This window comes from Coturnix japonica, chromosome 4 (assembly GCF_001577835.2).
Source record: "Coturnix japonica isolate 7356 chromosome 4, Coturnix japonica 2.1, whole genome shotgun sequence".
Lineage (NCBI taxonomy): Eukaryota > Metazoa > Chordata > Aves > Galliformes > Phasianidae > Coturnix > Coturnix japonica.
Window position 1 is genome coordinate 58,670,808 of NC_029519.1, and position 19,411 is coordinate 58,690,218.

General features: G+C 44.8%; 2 protein-coding genes across 13 annotated transcripts in view; both read left to right on the forward strand.

Annotated features, from left to right (window-relative positions):
• The first annotated feature begins 388 nt into the window (after nt 1-388).
• Nucleotides 389-5,097, forward strand: PDCL2 (phosducin like 2). Its single transcript, XM_015862360.2, has 6 exons — nt 389-477; nt 1,504-1,624; nt 2,796-2,886; nt 3,572-3,715; nt 4,304-4,512; nt 4,824-5,097. Exons 1-6 carry the CDS (start codon nt 472-474, stop codon nt 4,985-4,987), a joined length of 735 nt encoding a protein of 244 aa, XP_015717846.1. The 5' UTR covers nt 389-471; the 3' UTR covers nt 4,988-5,097.
• A 2,347-nt stretch (nt 5,098-7,444) lies between these two features.
• CLOCK (clock circadian regulator) overlaps nt 7,445-19,411 on the forward strand; it is a 64,888-nt gene continuing 52,921 nt past the window's right edge. For 2 of the 12 annotated variants that reach the window (XM_015862256.2, XM_015862253.2), the window contains exon 1: nt 13,211-17,535. The gene's annotated coding sequence lies outside the window, so the exon portion shown is untranslated. The other 10 variants (XM_015862251.2, XM_015862248.2, XM_015862244.2 and 7 more) reach the window with 9 other exon arrangements.

A 19,411-nucleotide genomic window follows, 5' to 3' on the forward strand; every position in this document is an offset into this window, starting at 1 on the left:
TGCAGTCTTTTGTTATCTTGAGCAAGCTGAGTCCTGCAGAGAAGACTTACACCAAAGCAAAGCTTTCAAATGCCTGTTTGGTAAAGCAGTGCATGAAGTCCAGATGCAGAGAGATGTAGATCAGATATAAGGGAGAAGGTTTTTACAGTCAGGGTGGTGAGGCACTGGAACAGGTTGCCCAGAGGGGTGGTGGATGCTCTGTCATTGACCTAATAGCAGTGTAGACAAGGATTATTGTTAACACTGGCTGGTCACAAGGTGAGCAGAACTCAGCACCCCTCCTGCTCGCATGCTTGTGTGAGCAGCCGAAGGGCAGAGCACTGGCTTTCACACCCGTCGCCTAACCCCGCACCATACTGGCGCACCGCGGATCTCGCGCTGTACCAGCTGCCACTATGAGGTACATGGAACCGTTAGAACCCGGTTCTGCCCCAACCGCCACCGTGAAGAGCGGCAGGGCTGCGGGAGGCCATGCAGGTGGGTGTGAGACCGACGGCCTGAGGGAAACCGGGGGAAAAGGGGAGCTGCCGGGTGCAGCCCTGCGGGCGGGCAGGGCTGGGCACAGGCCAGCGGGTCGGGCTGGGCCGCGAGCAGAGCGGCCTGCACTGTGTTCCCCTTTGGGGAGGGGGAAGAGGGAGATCATTGCCCAAAGTGAGTTAAATCCTTTTCTCTCAGCAATAAGCTCTAGATGCTTGTGAGGCCAGAGTGCAGCAGGAGCAGTGTGTGTTGGGAGCAGTGCCAAAGGCCTGCTGAGCCCATGCAGGGCTGGTGCAGGAGCTGCCAGGAGCTGCTGCCATCTCCTGCCTGCTCCAGCCCTGCAAAGTGTCACTTCCTCATCCATGCCAGAATAAACTGGCAGAGGTAAAGGCCTTGCAGACCCACTGTGCTTCCCAGGGAGCAACAGGATGGTGCTCTTTACTGTCTTAGCGGGTTTCCTATTTCTTTACATCCGAGATGCAAAAGAATTTGTTTTATCATTACAAAATTCTTGGGAGCGTTTATATCCTAACACTTGACTTGTGGTATCATTAGAATTGTGTTGTTATGTTCCTGCTAAGCTCTGTAATCTGTTGAATAAAAGCAAGGCAGTTGCTGGCTGGGAAGGCAAACACATCACTCACAGCCGTGGTAATGATATAATGCAAATCCTGGGTGTTTCCTCAGGTAACCTTTTTGTAATGCAATGTTTGTTCATTTGATGCTGAATTATTACAAACGCCATCAAATATTTCTGGTGTATAAAAATCTATTCAGGCCTTTCTTCATGGAGGTTTTCAGTCGGTATTTCAAGGTAAAAAATACCACACTGATTAACAACCTGTTTCCAGTCCTTGTGAAAGACGTCCTTACGTGTTGCAGCCCAGTTACAATAAAGATTCTTTTAATGTGATAATCTGAGAATAAATGCAGCCCTATAAGTAGATGTATTTCCTTTATCTTAATTAAGTTATCAATCGGAAGGCTGATTTGTCAGTGTTGTTTTGTTCCATGATACCAAAACAGGACCCAAATGAAGATACCGAATGGAATGACGTATTAAGAAAGTTTGGAATTCTTCCTCCAAAAGAAGAGCCAAAAGATGAAACTGAAGATATGGTTTTACGCTTGCAGAAGGAAGCAGAAGGCAAGTCAAATTTCAAATACATGCTATTAGAATAATGACATTTGAAACACAGATGTGTGTGGTGTGAGGCTCATCTCCACGGTGGGAACCTTTCCTACTCCAAGGGCCATCCTTTGCTATCTCTTCCAGTCAAAATTAAGAGAACCTTCATAGACCACAGATCAAAAGGAAACAAGAGTGGAAAGAATGTAATCCAGCTTGTTTTCCCTCAAAACAGAATCAGTTATAAATATCCAATTCTCAGCAAATGTTCATTTTAAAAGTTGATTTTTCACAGAGGCTGTGGAAAAAAAAAAAAAGAAAAAAGAAAAAAAAAAGTATTTTCACTTTCTTTGCAGATACCTGAAAGTACTGCAAAATTATTACTGCAGATGTCATAGAATGGGTTGGGTTGGAAGGAACCTCAAAGATTATCCAGTTCAAAACGTCCTGCCGTGAGCAGGGTTGCCGCCCACTAGATCAGGTTGCTCAGGATCCCATCCAACCTGGCCAAATTTTTCCGGCCTCCTCTTTCTATAATTTCCTCTTAAAGGACAGAAAGCATTAAGGTGTAAGAAACGGAAGTGGCACCACAGACTGGGCCTCTTGGTTCCCACTGTTTTCCTACAGGCAAACATTTTTCCATAGAGCAACAAAGGCTCTTGTTTAAATGTGCCGTAGGAATTCTCACTTTCTGACAAGTTTTAGACTTGAGTTGAAAGGAAAGTTACAGATTGTTCAGGGGTTTTCAGATTCTACTGAGTTCTGTTCACTATTACAGAGCAGAGAAAGTTGTGTCTTCAGTGGTAGACTCTGCCAAATTCTCTCAGGCAGCATTGATCAGGATATTGTTTGTATAAAAATATAGCTAAAATACACTAAAATAATAAAAAAAAATATATGGTAGCATGACATACCTTTGCATACTGCATCATTTTAGTTACTGTCATCGAATGATTTGGGTTGGCAGGGACCATAAACATTATCTCATTCCACCCTGCCTGCCATGGACATGGACACCTTCTACTAGGTCAGGTTAGTCAAAACACCATCTAGCTTGGCCTTGAACACCTTCTGAAATCAGCATCTCTTTCATCAATTCCACGTCTGTATGATAATTTCCATGCATTTAAAATGTGCAAGCACTTTAGAGAACAAAACTATTTTTTTGTTGTTGTTGTTTTGTTTCTAGTGAAACCATATGAAAGAATGAGCCTTGAAGAATTAAAAGAAGCTGAAGATGACTTTGATGAAGCTGATAGGAAGGCTATTGAGATGTACAGGTGTAGTAAGATATTCCTGTATTAAGATACAATGAGACATCCTTTCTGTGACATACCATATACTGTTCCTGATCTGTGTGTAAATTACGATGTATTGCTAAAGTGTAACAGTGTTGTGTGTACATTTAGTCTTGCCAGTTCTACAGTGGCTTTCAGTCAGTACAATGAATAGCTTCTTGTAGTTCAACACATCTCAAGAAGGCATTTTCATTTTCTGTTTTCTACTTTGCAATTATTTTTACAGATGAAAGCTGCCATCTACTGGTTCCACATTCCAGTTTTCATGAAATATTGTTATGTGTTGTATCGTATTCGCACATTAAATACTGGTAGTTCACACTCAAGTTACTGATGTTTAGAATGATGATGATTTGCACCTGTACAGTGCTTTGTGCTTTTTCTCAGGTGATTAAAGCACTTCACAGTGTTTGGTTCTTAAGTTTCCCAAAGTTGAAGCTGATGTAAAGACTTTCTTAGTTTTATGTTCATATACTATTTGTTACCTTTATTCAATAAGATTAGCATAGAAACCCTTCTACCTCTGAAATGATGCTAGAAGACATTGAGCTAGAGTATTGCTCAAGACGGGTTTTTAGAAGGAATTGAGCAAAAAATACTAAATATTATTAAAAATGCATTTAAAATGTTTCAAATAGACTTATTTTTCTTACCGCCTTCTAATTAGGCAGCAACGCTTGCAAGAATGGAAATGTCTTCAGAGGAGGCAAAAGTATGGGGAGCTGAGAGAAATCAGTGGGGAGCAGTACGTTAAGGAAGTTACAAATGCTCCTGAGGATGTTTGGGTCATAATTCATCTTTATCGGTCAAGGTAATTACTTTCTAGTTTCAGGTACTGAGTACATCAAAATAGGGAGTGCAGCTGGTGATTAGACAGGAATACCAAGAATGGAACACAGCAGACTATTAAAACAGCAGCTGGTTGGAGGCAATGGAAATGACTCCATTGAGCACGGGACCATTGTGATTTTTTTAATTCGCTTTTAAAATTGGTTTGCTTTGATTGTTTGTATGAAAGATTCTTCTGGCTGTAAATACATATCAACATCTACTGAATCTCAGAGATTTCCACATTTCACTGACAAGGTGTTGTCTGCTGTCTGTTCTAAGGGAACTTCCTTTGAGGCCCTGTTGCTCAGTAGGAGGCCTCTCACAGGACTTCTCTTTTTCTCCTATAGCAAATCGAAAGCGCAGCCCTGGAAAGTCTCAGTTCTTGGAAACTGAGGAATGCTGATGGAATTCCTTAGCTCAGGCAGCTGCCCCAAACTGTAACCAGATGTAGTTTTGGCCACCAGGCGCTGTACCCAGTGGCGCTTCTGTCCTTTCCAGCCCAGTTGCCGACATCTAAGCGCTTACCGGGCAGGAGGGAAACAAAACAAAACCTCTTATCCTTTCCTAGCGTCCCAATGTGCCTACTAGTCAATGAACATCTCAGCCTCTTAGCCAGGAAGTTTCCGGAAGCCAAATTTATCAAAGCCGCGGTGAACAGCTGCATCCAGAGTTACCATGACAGGTGTTTACCCACAATACTCGTCTACAAAAACGGTGAAATAAAAGCCAGGTTCATCGGGGTGGCTGAGTGTGGCGGGATGTATCTTAAAGTGGAAGGTAAGAGAAATACTTCCGAGCAATTCACTTTATAGAGAAGAATTATGTCGTTTGTAATGGTTAGATCTAAAGATTGCTGCTTAAAAGGAAAAGATCAGAATATTTTTGTAGAGAGGACAACAAAAAGCCAAGTTCATTCATGTAATCCTGCAGCGCTAAGAATTTTTGGCAAGCATAGATATTTTACACCAACACAGTTAACATTAACAGGTTTTTTTCTTGCTGTTGAGATAGAGCTTGGTTCTTTTACAAAAGCCCTTAAGTGAAAATGCATTGCAATCAACAGCATAAATTGTCACTTGTTGTTACAGAGCTTGAATGGAAGCTAGCAGAAGTTGGAGCAATTGAAAGTGACTTAGAAGAAAACCCCAAAAAGGACATTATAAATCTGATGACATTATCAATGCAAAGCATTTCTGTTCATGAAAACATCAATACAAAAGGCAGAGATGTGCTGAAACCACTTATTACTTGAGGATGAGTTTTCCATGTGGGTAACCTGCTCAGGCTCAAACCAGCACGAATGTAGCTTTCTATTGCTTTTGAAAGTCTGAAACAATAAAACGGGATTTTGTTTCGCTTGTATGTTTTTCTGTTTTGATTTTTAGTAGAAAACTTAATGTAGAAAATGAAAGCCTTGCTTATTTGCTGGATTCCCAGAGGCAGCTCCTGTGGATGCTGGGAGCCAGCATTCTTCTTTTCAAACAGGGTGCTCCAATGGAAGAGGAAGGGGAGGAGGCTGTGAGCTCTTTGGCTGTAATCCATGCTTTATTCCTCTTCTTTGTCTATGAGAGGTGAATGCTTGACTCCTTTAACTCACGGTGAAATGACTGTAGTGGGTTTTTACTCTAAATACTTCCTTAGCCCCCCCCCACTGAAATGCTGATCTGAAGAAAAGGATGTGTACAGTGATATAAAAACAGGATTTAGCCCTGGATGTAATGACTAATGCTTTTTGCTTGGTTGACAGGTATGCAAGAATTTTCCTCTAGCGCCAAAGATTCTCTTTGCACCCTCCTAATGCACACAGCTGGATCAGTTGTTCCTTTGCAGTAAAAATAAGGACATACTTTGCAAAACAGTTCATGGTCCATGTGTATATAAGCCAAACAAAACTATGTCAGTGAATGAAGTGGACACACTCGTGATTTGGCATTTTTATTTCTCGCGAGCAGTGAACCAAATTGGATATCACAGTTGTTGTTTTTTTTCCAATGACTCAATTAAAAAAGAACCGAAAAAACCTCAGTGTGCTAAAGATTATACAGACTCGACATGGTTTATTGCATCAGTATGCAGGAAGAAAACAAATGGTTCACTTAACACTTGGCATGAAGGTACCTCAGAAAAACAAGAACATGAACATCAGTGTATTCTATTTAGCCAAGGAGGATAAAGCAGTTCTAAGCAGGTATCTGCTGTCAGGTATGGAACTGAAAGCTTATAGTTTGCAGATTCACACAGAACAGGCAGATGCATTTCAGAGTTAATAGCTTCTCTGCCACTTAAACTCATACTAGTTCTAGTTTTTAAATGCAAGCAGGTCATCAGCGATGTCTGATACGATTCCCTAGGCAACGCTGGGATTCACCTGAGGTGACTGCTGTGAAAAGGGCGCTACCACCCACTTCCTCCTCGCAGCCAACCTCCATTACGCATGGAGGGGTTGCAGTGTTAGAGGAGCACACAGCACAGACCCTCATAATCCAATATCTACAGACTACATTGCCCCTAACAGAACCATCACAGCAAACTCACGTTGATCACCAGGTTTAGGAACACAGTGGAGATAACCTCACAGAACTACAATACATTTCTAAGCTTTTTGCCCTGTTCCTTCAGAAAGCCTTAAAATACTTTCCAAGGTAACACATTAAAAAGCACTGCCTCAGTAACACTATGACAGGCAGAAAGTGCAACGGTGTGATCTGCACGGCCTGGCAAATCTGCAAACATAAGACATGCAAGCTTCCAAGAGAGGTGCGGCACAGCAGCACTGCAGTAGGTTGACGTTGCTCTCTGCAAGGCGTATTTTGAGGGGAAAGATGCTGCATATCTGTCTAGCACGTTTTCCCACAGGATTACTACTGACTACCCGAGGTCTTGTGTCAAATTGCATACGTGCAGCTAACTTCAGCCTGCTTCAGGCTTCTTGGCCGTGTCCTCGTTCTGGCAATGACACCTTTGTGTTGAAAACGTTTCTCTGTGTTCTCCTGGAGGTTTCCCATCCTCACGCTACCTGTGTACAGCCACGAGGCAGCTCGAACAGGAAAACCAATCTACCTGAAAAGCGATGCAGAGATGAGATGTGGGAGCCAAATCAAGTCCCTTCCTTCACTGCAGGCACCCGATTAACGGTGGTTTGTAGCTGTTGGCTGAACTGTGTTCCACAGCGCGCCCTGCAAAGTCCGCACCACCACCACAGCCCACATCTCGTACGAGCTTTAAAACCCACGCTCGGGCACACACAACAGAGCTAACGTTTATTATCAGACAGTCCTGCCGCCTCCAAATCGCAGCCGCACGTTCCCGCGCCGACACAACGTATTTTCTGAACGCTCAGGGCCGAGGATTTCCACAGGCGCTGAGATGTCCCGGCCCCGCTGCCGGGCCCATACCCCGCCCCGAGCCGTAGAGGCGGCGCTGCGGGGCCGGGATCCCGCTCCCCGCCGGCAGGGCGCCCGCCGCCATTTCCTCCTCGGGCGGAGCGGGGTGAGGCGAGGCGAGGTGAACCCAGGTCAGGAAGGCGCGGCGCACATGGCGCATGCGCGGCCCCCTCCCGCACCCGGCTCCTGGCTCTCGCGCACGCGCAGTGGCCGCGCTCCGGAGCGAAGCGGCGCGGTGCGGCGGGTCGCAATGAGTTGCAATGGGTCGCAGTGGGTTGCAGTGCGCGGTGGCGCACGCGCGGTGGCGCCTTGGCTCTGGGCGGTGGGTTCGGCGGCGCATGCGCGGTGTGGGCGATTGGCGGGCCCGGCTGCCGGCGCTGCTGCCGCCGGAGAAGGCTGAATGTGGTGTGTGTGTGGTGTGTCGTCGCTGTGTGTATGTGTGGTGTTAGTGCCGGCGGGCGCGGGGCTGCGTGCGGGGAGCGGCGCTCGCCGGGACAGGTCGGGCGGGCGTGCGGAGCGAGGGCGGCGCGGTGCGGTGCGGTGCGGGCTCGGCTGCCTTGGAGGGCGGGCGGGGGACGGGCGTGAAGCGCCGCCGAAGAAGTTGACGAGCAGCCGGCGGAGTCCCCCCCCGCTGCGCGGCGGCCGGGCTCGCGGGGCAGCGGCCCGCCCTTGTGACGGGGGCGCGGCGGCGGCGGGGGCCGGGGGGGGGCGCTCGCGGGGCAGCCGCTAGGCCCGGTGACCCACTTTGCTCCTGTCACAACTCCCGGGCACGTTTGGAGCGCCGCCCGCCTGGCCCTAAGCCCGGCCCGGCCGCTCCCGCAGCGCGGCGGCGGCTGCAGGCCGCGATCGGGCCCGGCCGCTGCTGGCAGTGTGGGCGCCGCGGTCGTAGCGGGAAGGCGGCTGTCGTTGTGCTTTCAGGACGTTCCCCGTAGAAACTTGGTGCGGTGGCTGCAAGCGCCCAACCGAGCTGCTGCGCCGCACGCTGAGCCTCAGAGTCGTTCCGCGCTCCTGTGCTTCCGGGCGCACTGAGAGCGCCGGGTCGGTGCCAGCCGGGCCGGGCCGCCCCGCTGTCTTGTAGTGCCCGCTTAAGCGGCTTCCGGTTGGTTCGGTTTCAAATGGCTCGTACCTTGGGCCGGGACATGAACTCGGGATGTGTTTTCACGAGGAGCGAGGCTTGTAAACTCCCCGGGGGTATTTACACTGACATCTTCGTAAGGGCAGGGCTCTGCTGTAAGCGCTGAACGTTGACCTTCGGAGTGGCAGAAGGAAAGCGAGGCGCAGCTGCGCTGGGACGCGCGGAGGTGCGAAGGAGCACAGGGGCCGAGCACAGACAGCGATCCCCTAAAGCCTGACAGTGAGTGTGCTCTGATGGCACGGGGTGACCAGCGGCGCTGCGGGCCCTGCTGTCCCACAGAATCACAGAATTATCATGATTGGAAAAGACCTAGAAGATCATCTAGTCCAACCATTACCAATACTTCCAGGCTAAATCATTATCCTCAGCACCACATCCAAGCGTTTCTTGAACACTCCCATGGTTGGTGACTCCACCACCTCCCTGCGCATGCATTCCAATGCCTGACTACTCTTTCGAAAAGTAATACTTCCTAAGTCCAGCCTGAATCTCCCCTTGGTGCAGCTTAAAACCATTCCCTCTAGTTCTATCACTGATTACACGAGAGAAGAGGCCAGCCCCCAGCTCACTACAACCCCCCTTGAGCAAGTTATAGAGAGCTATAAGGTCTCCCCTGAGCCTCCTCTTCTCCAGGCTGAACAATCCCAGCTCCCTCAGTCGCTCCTCATAAGGCCTGTGCTCCAGACCCCTCACCAGCTTCGTAGCCCTCCTCTGAACACATTCCCGCTGCCCTCAACCCTGCCTTGCACCGCGCTGCGTGGAGCTGCATCCCGCAAAAGGCCGGGAGTGATCCCTGTTAAAATTAACCACCTTTTTTTTTTTTTTTTTTTTTTTTTTTTTTATGTGGTTATATTTAACCTCGCTCATTGCTTTGGGTGACAGGTGTGCCAGAAGGCAAGAGGATTGTTAGGGCAAATGCGCTAGTGAGAGGAGTGCTTGAGAAATACAGCGTGACCCAGGCAGTCCTGGCAGGGCTGTGTGAGCAGCTGGGTCACGCTTATATCATATCATACCATACGGGAGTAAAACTGGCTTTATCTGTGGGTATCTGCGAGTGTGAAATCAGGCAGCATTTGATTGTTTTAATAGGGAAATTCTACTTGATAGACGGGATGTTTTGCAAATCTTGCTACTGATTTTCATGCATGCATCCATTCGAGGTCCCTCGTTAAGAGCATTAAAGGCGTTGCTTTCAGATAGATAAAATACTGAATGTTTGTGTTGGGGTTTTAGGTTGAATATGAGGGACTGTGATGGGAAGGGGCGAGAATTTTGTCAGCAGTTCTGTCTTTAAGAAACAGTCCACGTGGTTTAGATAAAACAACCCACAAGCCTCCCAGGTTTGGTGTTTGATACTTTAAGATGTTATTCAGACATGCCTTGTTCCTTAATTATTCTGCATTGTATTCTTACATCAAAGAGTTTAACTAACATAGGTAAAATAAAGGATATGAGTAAAGCAGTATTTCTTTTTAAACGCTTGAAAGAGCTCATAAAAGCTCCCTCCTGTAACTAATCTGACTTTTTATGCTCAACAATATAAAAACGGAGCGGTAATTACTTTAATTTGTAGTGTTGGTTAATTATCTTGTTAGCACAGAGTTTCACTGAAATCGTAAATCTTCACAGATTGGCCTTGTTGAGGAAATCGCTGCTTTTAAAAGCTTTGAGCTTTTGCTGCTTTTTGGCCCTAGTCAAGCTCTGGAGGGAATATTAATAAATCAGCAGTGGAAATATCACCCTCTGGGTTCTGAATTCAGTAGTGCTTCAGAATAGGAGGTGTAAGAAGTGCGTCTTTGGTCATGCAGCAGAACCTGAAGTGAAAGATTACGGTGCCTCAGTGTAATGCTGGCAGAGGGGGATACAGCCATTCCTATTGGGAGGATAAAGACATAGAGATTTTGGAAAGGGTCCAGAGGAGGGCCACAAAGATGATCAGGGGGCTGGAGCACCTCCACTATGAGGACAGGCTGAGGGAGCTGGGCTTGTTCAGCCTGGAGAAGAGAAGGCTGCAGAGTGACCTCATTGCAGCCTTTCAATACCTGAAGGGAACTTACTCCCAGGAGGGGAGTAAACTCTTCGAAAGGGCTGACAATGGCAGGACACGGGGAAATGGTTTTAAGTTAAAAGAGGGAAGATTTAGGTTGGATGTTAGAGGGAAGTTCTTCCCTAGGAGAGTGGTTAGGCCCTGGAACAGGCTGCCCAGGGAGGTTGTGGATGCCCCGTCCTTGGAGGTGTTCAAGACCAGGTTGGACGGGGCCCTGGGCAACCTGATCTAGTAAAGGTGTATGTTTGGTGGCCCTGCTAGGCAGGGGGGTTGGAACTACATGATCCTTGAGGTCCCTTCCAACCCGGGTCATTCTGTGATTCTGTGATCTCTCATGCCCTTCTGCGTGGTCTAGCTAGGGAAAGCAGCTCAAAATTGCAGCTGGGTGCTTTATTAGCTCAGGTAATGGGCTTTGAGAGGTAGTTTGAAACTGTTAGGTGTTCCCCAGTTTGTTTCTTAAGGGAGTTAAAGATGTGAAATGCAAAGTGATGGGAGAGGAAGAAGACTCATGGTTAATGCAGCTGCCTGCTGCCCTGAAGGATTGAATTCTCAGCCCATACTGCTGCCACAAAATGCCTTTGTAATGTGAAGGCTGCTTTAATTTGGGCAAACCTCATGCCTGAGTGTTTAATTTTATGGCTTTAATATTCTTTTACCGTAGTTTTAAGTGTATAATATGAATTCTTAAATACAGCTGCTTTCAGAATATGTAATCGTATCTTTCAAAAGTTTTGGTGCTTTGCAGTTCCCATGTACTTAATACTAAGCAGAAGCAACATGACTTTGTTTGTAGAGTCTTTTGTCACTTTACTGTTTGCTCACATTGGACTCTTTCCAGCTGTTACATTTGGTCATTAAAATCACTGAATAAGTTTTCTTACTGTGCAGTGATGTTCTGAGGAGCAATGCTGAGCGTATCGTAAAATCATCTGTAGTAACGTTAATGTTTTATTCAATGCAGATCCATTAGAAGTTGATATATCGTCTAAGATTCAGAACTGGTATTTTTGGTACAATCTTATGAAGCTTAAGGGATATTGTGGGCTTTCCTCATCTTTCCAATGCAGATGTATCCAAGTGAGGCGTAAGAGTGGAGACAAATACTTTGTTCTTGTAGTAGTGTTTAATAATCTCTGTGTGAGAAAGCTTCAAGTTCTAGAGCTAAAACCTGATTATGACAGCCTGCAACCACAGGACAAATGGCGTTGGAGTAATATCCATATGTTAAAACAGAATGAGACAGTTCTTAGTGAAAGATCTTTTTTAAGTGTATTTAAACATAAATACTGAAATATAAACATTGTGAGGCTCTGTAGGTGTAAAAAGATATTTGCAGGTGTTTCTGAGGAGGTTTTGATGCATGTTATTTTGGTATGTGGCCAGATCCAGAAGGAATAGAGAGGAGTCAGAACTGTGATTTAAGGTGGGTTCTGAATATTTAGTCCAGGATGAACTTATAGAATCAGAGAATTACCCAGGTTGGAAAAGACCTTGAAGATCGTCAAGTCCAACCACAGCCTAACCAGTACCCTAACTCTAACAACCCTACACTAAATCATATCCCTGAGCACCACATCCAAACGGCTCTTAAACACAATCAGGGATGACGATTCAACCACATCCCTGGGGAGCCTATTCCAGTACCTAACTACCCTTTCTGTAAAGAAGTTCTTCCTAATATCCAACCTAAATTTGCCGTGGCGCAACTTGAGGCCATTTCTCCTCGTCCTGTCACTTGTCACTAGTGAGAAGAGACCTGCCCCACTCTCACTGTAAGAACCTTTCAGGTACTGGAAGAGGGCAGTAAGGTCTCCCCTCAGCCTCCTTTTCCCCAGACTAAACTTTTAGCCATATGTTGGTTGTGTTTTTACAGCTCTCTGTAAAAGTTATCTGGGCACCTTGAAGCTTTGTTCTCACTCAGCTCCTCCGTGCTCTTGTCAAAACGGAGCATCTTGGCACCTCCGCCTGTTTAGTATTCATAAATTAGGCAATCTGTAAATGAGGCACTCACTTGTCGGAAGGCATGTTCAAACCGCACCTGAGTCACACCTACGGGACTGGACTCGGGCCAATCTGGTGACTCTCCCTTTTGTTCAGAAGCACAAAGGAGGGACGGGGTAGAGGTTTTTTTGATGTCTCCTTCCAAAAAAACCACAAAACTCAGATGCTCCCAGCAACAATGAAAAACCCAAACACTAAAAATCCACTTTTCACTGCATACGAGGCGATTAAAGTTTAATTGGGCAAAAGAAAAACGCTACAGTGCTTGTTTTCTTGGAGCTGGAGGTGAAAGTGATGGGCAGCTGTTTTGTGGCCTCTTCCAAGAGCTCTTCAGTCTTTTCTTCCGTATAGAACTTTAAATGTCATTAGGGAATGGGAACCAGAACTCTTCTCTGTCCCGTTGGGACCCAGAGAGGTCTGCGTGCTGCTGGTTCAGTTCTGCCCAGCCTTTTGCTTCTCAGTGCTTCTCACTTGCTCTGAGGACTGATGCTGGAAGGAGAGAGGTCAGGAGTTGATCCAGCTTCCAGCACAGTGTGGAATCTGCAGTGAGGCCGTGCCTGTGATTTCTCTGTTCTGGCTTATGGTGCTGTAACTGCTGCTGGACAAAAATGAGAACGTTTATTTTCCCCCTCTCTGGTGTGTCTTGATGGGAAAAGCTTAGCTATATACATCAGTATTGTGAGTACTAACCTTACCAGTGTTGTAGACCTTCAGAAACAGGTGATGCTGGAGGCTTAGTTTTGTATTTACTTTACATTTAATGTTTGTGTATCTACTAACTTTTTTAGAAGTATTTGGCTGCCCAGGGAGGTGGTGGAGTCTCCTTCTCAGGAGATATTCAAGACCCACCTGGACGCCTACCTGTGTGACATGGTGCAGGGAGCCTGCTTTGGCAGGGGGGTTGGACTCGATGATCTCTAGAGGTCCCTTCCAACCCCTACAATTCTGTGATTCGATTCTGTGATTGCTGAGCAATGCAGCTGTCCCTGGCTTTGGTGCTTGTTTCTATTACAGCTACTTGAAAGGAGGTTGTAGTGAGTTGGGGGTCAGCCTCTTCTGCCAGGTAACAGTGACAGGATGAGAAGTAACAGCTTTAAGTTGTGCCACGGGGAGGGTTCAGGTTGGATGTTAGAACTGAATTACTAACACCTTGTGGTAGTAGTAGAGCTGTGGGACACTTGGAAGAGGAATGCTTGGGAATGGGCTTGTCATCCAGTGCCGTATCTAACTTTTAGGTGTTTAATACTACGGTACATTATTGTTTATGATGTAATACTGGCATTATAGGTCAAATCTAAAAGATTTTAGCATGCAGCTGCCTAAGTATGTGATCTTTGATCCCATGAGCATCCCATTAACTGCTGACCTGACAGTTATCCAGAAGGTTCCAGCACTGCCTCGTGAGTGCCATCAGGAAGTGGTTGTGAATGTATTGGGGACAGCCCTGGAACAAATGGCCTTGGAAGAAAGAGGAATGATAATGTGCGCATTTCTTCATGTGCCTTAACAAAAATATGAGAAGAAAAGTACAATTTTACATATTAAATGATTATCTTGGAAAATATTTGAGTATGAGGTAGTAAGATGCACGATAAGGAAGAAAGAACACTGTAAAATAAATGGCATTAACATATCTAACCTCACATTTCCACTTCCAAGGATTCTGCTGCTGCTTCTGCAGTAAATAAAACATGTTACTGTTTGTACACTTTGTGAAGTGCATCCAGGATGATAAAAGCTTTTATTGGTGTAGTAAATATTAGTTGCTGGCATTTAAGAGTATTTGGTGTTTTTGGTGGCTGTTTCACTGCATGTTTAATACAACATCAGAGACTGGTGTTGGTCTTTTGAGTAGTGGATGTTACTCACACGCATTCTGACAAAGCTGTTGTGGAAGACTCATGTTCCAGCAGCTCAGCGACTGCCTGCAGGAAGGTGGTTGTGGATTCTGAGAGGGTAAACTCACGCTGCTGTGGGCAGGTGGGAGATGGGGAGTTCTTCCTGTGGAACTTGTTAGAGAAATGCCGGAGGCTCAGGCTGGTTTTCCTTGGTCATCCAGAAGCTTCAGGCTGTGTTATGGGGAGAAATGGTGGTGGTACTTGAGGGGACTTTTCCAGCCCTTAGTCCTCTAGGGGTGTGTTTTGTATTTGAAACATAAATGTGAAGATGTGAGAAATCAGGAAGCGCTTCACCTAAATCTGCTTGGCTCAGGGAACAAGCAACAGGGGAGGTGGCTTTTTGTTTTTCTTTTAGGCCCGATTTCCTACAGAAAGTGATTGATACTGTTTATCCCTTTTTTCCCCTCATTCTTTCCTTACATATTTGCCAATAGCTTTTGTAGTCACAGGACACTTGCAACCGTGTTTGTAGGAGGGATAGAGATCTCAGAGTGTCACATTCCTACAGTTTTGGGGAAGGCAAACAAACTGGGTAGAGAGAAACCTGTCAGTTCCCTTTCTTGAGAGAGAGAGAGACGCCGTGCTGTGAGTTTGGCTCTGATTTGCTTTTCAGCGTGTGCAGGTCTCTGCTGTGCAGGAGGTGACTGGTTGTAGGCTGCCTTGTTACTGTGGGGCTGATGAAAGGCAGAGCTGTAGGAGCTGTGCCCTACTGCCCATTACTGCATATTCTGATCATTAACTGATGAATTATTGTCCTCATCAGGATTAGGTAATAACATAGGTACTGAAGTTCATAGCACTGTGATCAACTTGCAAGATTCTCTTTAGTCTCAGTGGAGTGTTTTGTCCTTTGTGGTGGTGGGTCTACAGGAATTTCTGTCAGGCTTAGTGGAAGTGGGGGGGAAAGTGAAGAAAACTTCACTAGCTTGTTTTTAACTCCTGGACAAGTCTCTGCTCAGTAATACCAGATATTCTTTTCAAACCTCTGTTACGGATAGAATGTTTACAAATTTTGTAGGATGCAGCTTATTACAATATGTCAGTTATGAAGTACTGTAGTAGATGTAAAATAGCTACACGGCTTTGACTTGTGCTTGTTTTAAAGTAGTTTTCGTAGTAACAAGTATTCTGAAGTAAACCAGCTTCTCTTCTGTCTGTGCATAGAAAAGCAAGTAGCAGCATGAATCATGGCTTCCAAGAACTGTCAGAGTAGGAATGCACATTCTCCCCCTATTCACACGCTTTCCTCGCTGTCAATTTTAATGAGGTAATATGATTTAATAAAGCTTTTCTTGCCATCCGCTGCAGCAACATTCATTATATGTAATCAGGCTGCTGTTAGCAAGCGTGTGGCTGAGGGTGAAAGTAGTTTGGAACTTGTGTGCTACTTTCAATGATAGCTTGTTATTTCAGTAACCTTGCTTAAAATACATTTCATTATCCATCAGCAATACATGCAGATTTTCAGGTGAGAATATTTTTGTTGTTTTGAGGGTTTCTTTTCAGATTGTATATGTATATTTATATATATATATATTGCCAGCCTAGCAGTATTAAACATTTTGTGCTGCGCTAAAGGTTTACGTGATGTTTCCCAGGTAAAGACACAGTTTGAGCCTCAAGGAGCTTGTGATCTAAGTGCCACTGATATAGAAAATGAGGAGAATGAGCTAAGAAAAGGGGACAAGGATTCAAATGAATGTTAGTCATAGCAAGCAACTTAAACAAGTTGTAATTGCTATGTACAGAGTAAGGTAGACCAGTGTGTAAAAAGGTGGGAGTATAGAGGCAGAAGGTAGCATAAAGCAAATCCAAATAGTAGAGAGATTTGAAGGAATAGAGGGAAAATATTTTACTGAGCAGGATTTGGAAAGCATAACAACATCAGAAGAGTGGGCTGAATCAAGATGAAGATGAATGGGGATGTGGTAGGAAATGGAGAGAGGAAAAACAGAGGAAACGTTTAAATTATGGCTTTTATGAAGAGGAAAAAAGAGGAAAAAAATAGAAAGAGACAGGGAAAGGGCTGGGGAAATGTGCTGGTTTGATCGGTTTGGCAGGAAAGCTGGGACACACATCCTAGTGCTAAGACTTTCCCTTACCCCCTGCCCCACCCTGACATTCAGCTCTTGATTTCAATAGCTTTCAAAAGGAGTGGCAGATCAACAGCACTGGCCTGAAAACTCAGGCATGTGTGTTCCCCTGTCACTGTCTCTCATTCCACTCAGGTTTTGAATGAGCTGGTGGATTTCTTTATGCATTTCTGCACCATTGAGGTGGGACACCTGGCTTCTAGAAGCACCTTCCTTCTTCTCACATTAGACTTGCCTAATGAAATATACTTTTGCAATCGCCTTCTTCAGTCACTGGCATTCTCTCTCTCTATTGTGACATCTTCCAGCTGCATTGTATGTATCTGGGGACAAGATGGGGACAAATTAGGGATTTTGAAGTTCTTTTTTTTACATATGTCAAAAGGAATTGGTTTACGGTGGAAATAGGTGTATGGATTCCTTAACAGATATACTTTGCCTTATGCAAGTGTTCACTGCATGATTGTCAGCAATGCTGTTGTTACCACATTCTGGCATGCGTATGTATAAAGCTCATCCCTGTTTGTAGGAGTGATGCTTGTTTGTTCACATAAATATTTGGGGTATGGTTTGTTCTACTCAGTGGAACTCACTGACGCTTAAGTTTGTCCTCAGTGAGGGGGAGATGGCTTTTGCTCTTTGCTGTGCTGTGCTATGCTGCGTTCCCTGAGTGTTCTGAGGTGGATCACGCCTACTGCCCAAACCCTCATACGAAGTTAAGATTGTATCGGTGTATATGGGTTCTGGAAATGTGGCTGGTATATCACTGGTGTTATGGAAGAAGGGCATAACTTGCTGCAAAGCAGTTGTAACAATGTTAACATGTAGTAGGCGCTGTTAGAACTGTAACTGTGGTGCTACCCTCAGGCCGTTGTGTTAGGCCGCAGGTTTGGTCTTCAGCCTGAAGGAAGTTCAGACTTTAGAGCTGAGTAAAAGGAGGGATATGTACATCTGAAGTTCTCATGGACACTCTAATTTTGTTGAGTATAGAGTTGGGGTGTGAAGTTGTGAACTCTTTAGGGCTAGAACTAAAGTGACCATAATAGCAGCAGATGAAACGGGGCAGCAATCAAGGGCTCATCCACAAGTTGTTTCAAACAGATTCATTTTCATAGAGCTGTTTTTTTGTTTTGCTTTTCAGAACACTGTGCCAAAAAAGACTTTTGCTCAGATGACATCACATTTGGACTACTAAAGCTATCCACCCACTTTTCAAGGCATAATGGATTTCTAGGTAATTTAAGTAAGTATGTAGATTTTATTGCTGCTAAAACAGTACTGCTTTAAACAGAAGCATCTTTTTTTTTTCAACCTCAGGCAAGGTAGACATTTCCCTTCAATTTGAGATTGAAATTAATGTTGTGTGGGTGGCAGAATATACTTCAAATAAGCTTTTAATAAGCTCTCATCCTGTAGATAGGAGCATAGAATAAAACAGTTGTGCCTGAGAAACCAGAAGGAAAAGAAGCAACCCATGATGGCACCATCCTTAGCAGTGACATATGCTAATGTGGCCCTGCTGCTTTAGGAGCCTGAATTAGTGTCTCTCCCAGGCTATGCTCACAGCTTTTGGGGCCTTCTTTCACAGATGCTCTTGTTAAAGTGGTAATGATACTCCATGAATATACAACTACATACAAAGCAAACAAATGCACCTTAATAGGTTCCAATTAGCAATCCTTCTGTTCATTTGTAATCGTGTTTCTGAGAGGGTTGCATCTCCCCACTGCCTTGATTTGGTGCTCTGTTCTATCCAGCTGAAGATGGGCCAGGAGGTGCAGATTTTCATCTCTGCAAGATTCATTCATGTCTTGTCATGCAGTATGTTTACCAGTTGCTTTGTACATCCATGGTCATGCAAATTGGAGCACACGAGACCAGGCAGATAGTCTGGGGTTCCTTTTGTGAGTGGCTGGGTATTACTGTTAAACTTTTACGGTGACTCTGTCAATTAAAAAGGAAAAAATAAATAAATTAAAAAATCCCTTCAAGAAATACAGATCTACTTAAATGTATCAGACTTTGTGCCTGTCTTTCTCAAACTAGGTAGTTTTGTCTTGCTTGTGATAGGTGAACAGACCTAATCTGCTCCGTGCCTTTGTAATGTCAGGCACAAGCACTGAATAAGGAGATTTCAGAGCTCTCAGTGCTTTTCCTTGGCACACCCCCATTATTGTGTTCATTCTGTTTGTGCAGTTCACCTTCAGTAGGATATTGCCATAATTATTGAGCATTTTTGGTACAAATTTTCTTTATTCTGATTATTTATTGCTATCTTTGTGTTCAGAAAGATTCATAATAAAGTGGACTGTGTGCAATAACATGTGCTGTACAAGGTTAAAATCACAACAGAGGATTTTTTGAGCATCCTGATTACTTATAAAGTAAAGCCCTGAATATTCATAATTGTTGTCCTAATGTTTCTGTGCAAGCAAATGGCTCAGTAGAGATGAAAGTATTTTTAATGCTGATTTGTAGAAATAGGAAGAGAACAGAGATTTGAAAGCTGCTGTTCTCCTTGATGTGCGTGCATGTGTAAATGCGTGCAGTTCTGCCTTTGCTTCTCTGGAAATGTGCCTGTATAACCACTTGTGGAAAAACCCCTTTACTAAGGAGAAAAGCCAAGTCAGACCACTGTCGTTTAGATTTGTTTTTACTTTCCGTACTTCCATAGTGTAAGAAGGAATGGTGGTGCATTGGAGCCCATCCATAGGAGATGGGAAATGTAACATTATAGGGCAGGTAGTTTCTCTCTGTCATAATTATTGGGGTCGCTCTATTTATCACAGTGAAGAAAAATCTCAACATATTAAATCAAAATATGTCTAGTAGGTTCTAGAGAGGTAATGATCTGTAAGTGGTCTGTAGGTACCCAATAGATTTAAAGAGAAAGAGATTCCTTCTGAACAGGCTCAGAGTTTATCCCAGGTTTTACCTTTGGATCAGAGGAGTTGACTGAAATTAAATAAAGAAGTGAAGTTGCTGACCAAAGCAAAGCTATGTCCTGTGCAGGCAGTGGGGAGGGAGAGGAGCTGTGTAGGAAAAATTGCTGCTATGTTTGTCAGGCTATTCCAATTGTGAAACAGTAATACAGATTGCAAGACAGGCAGGAAGCTGTA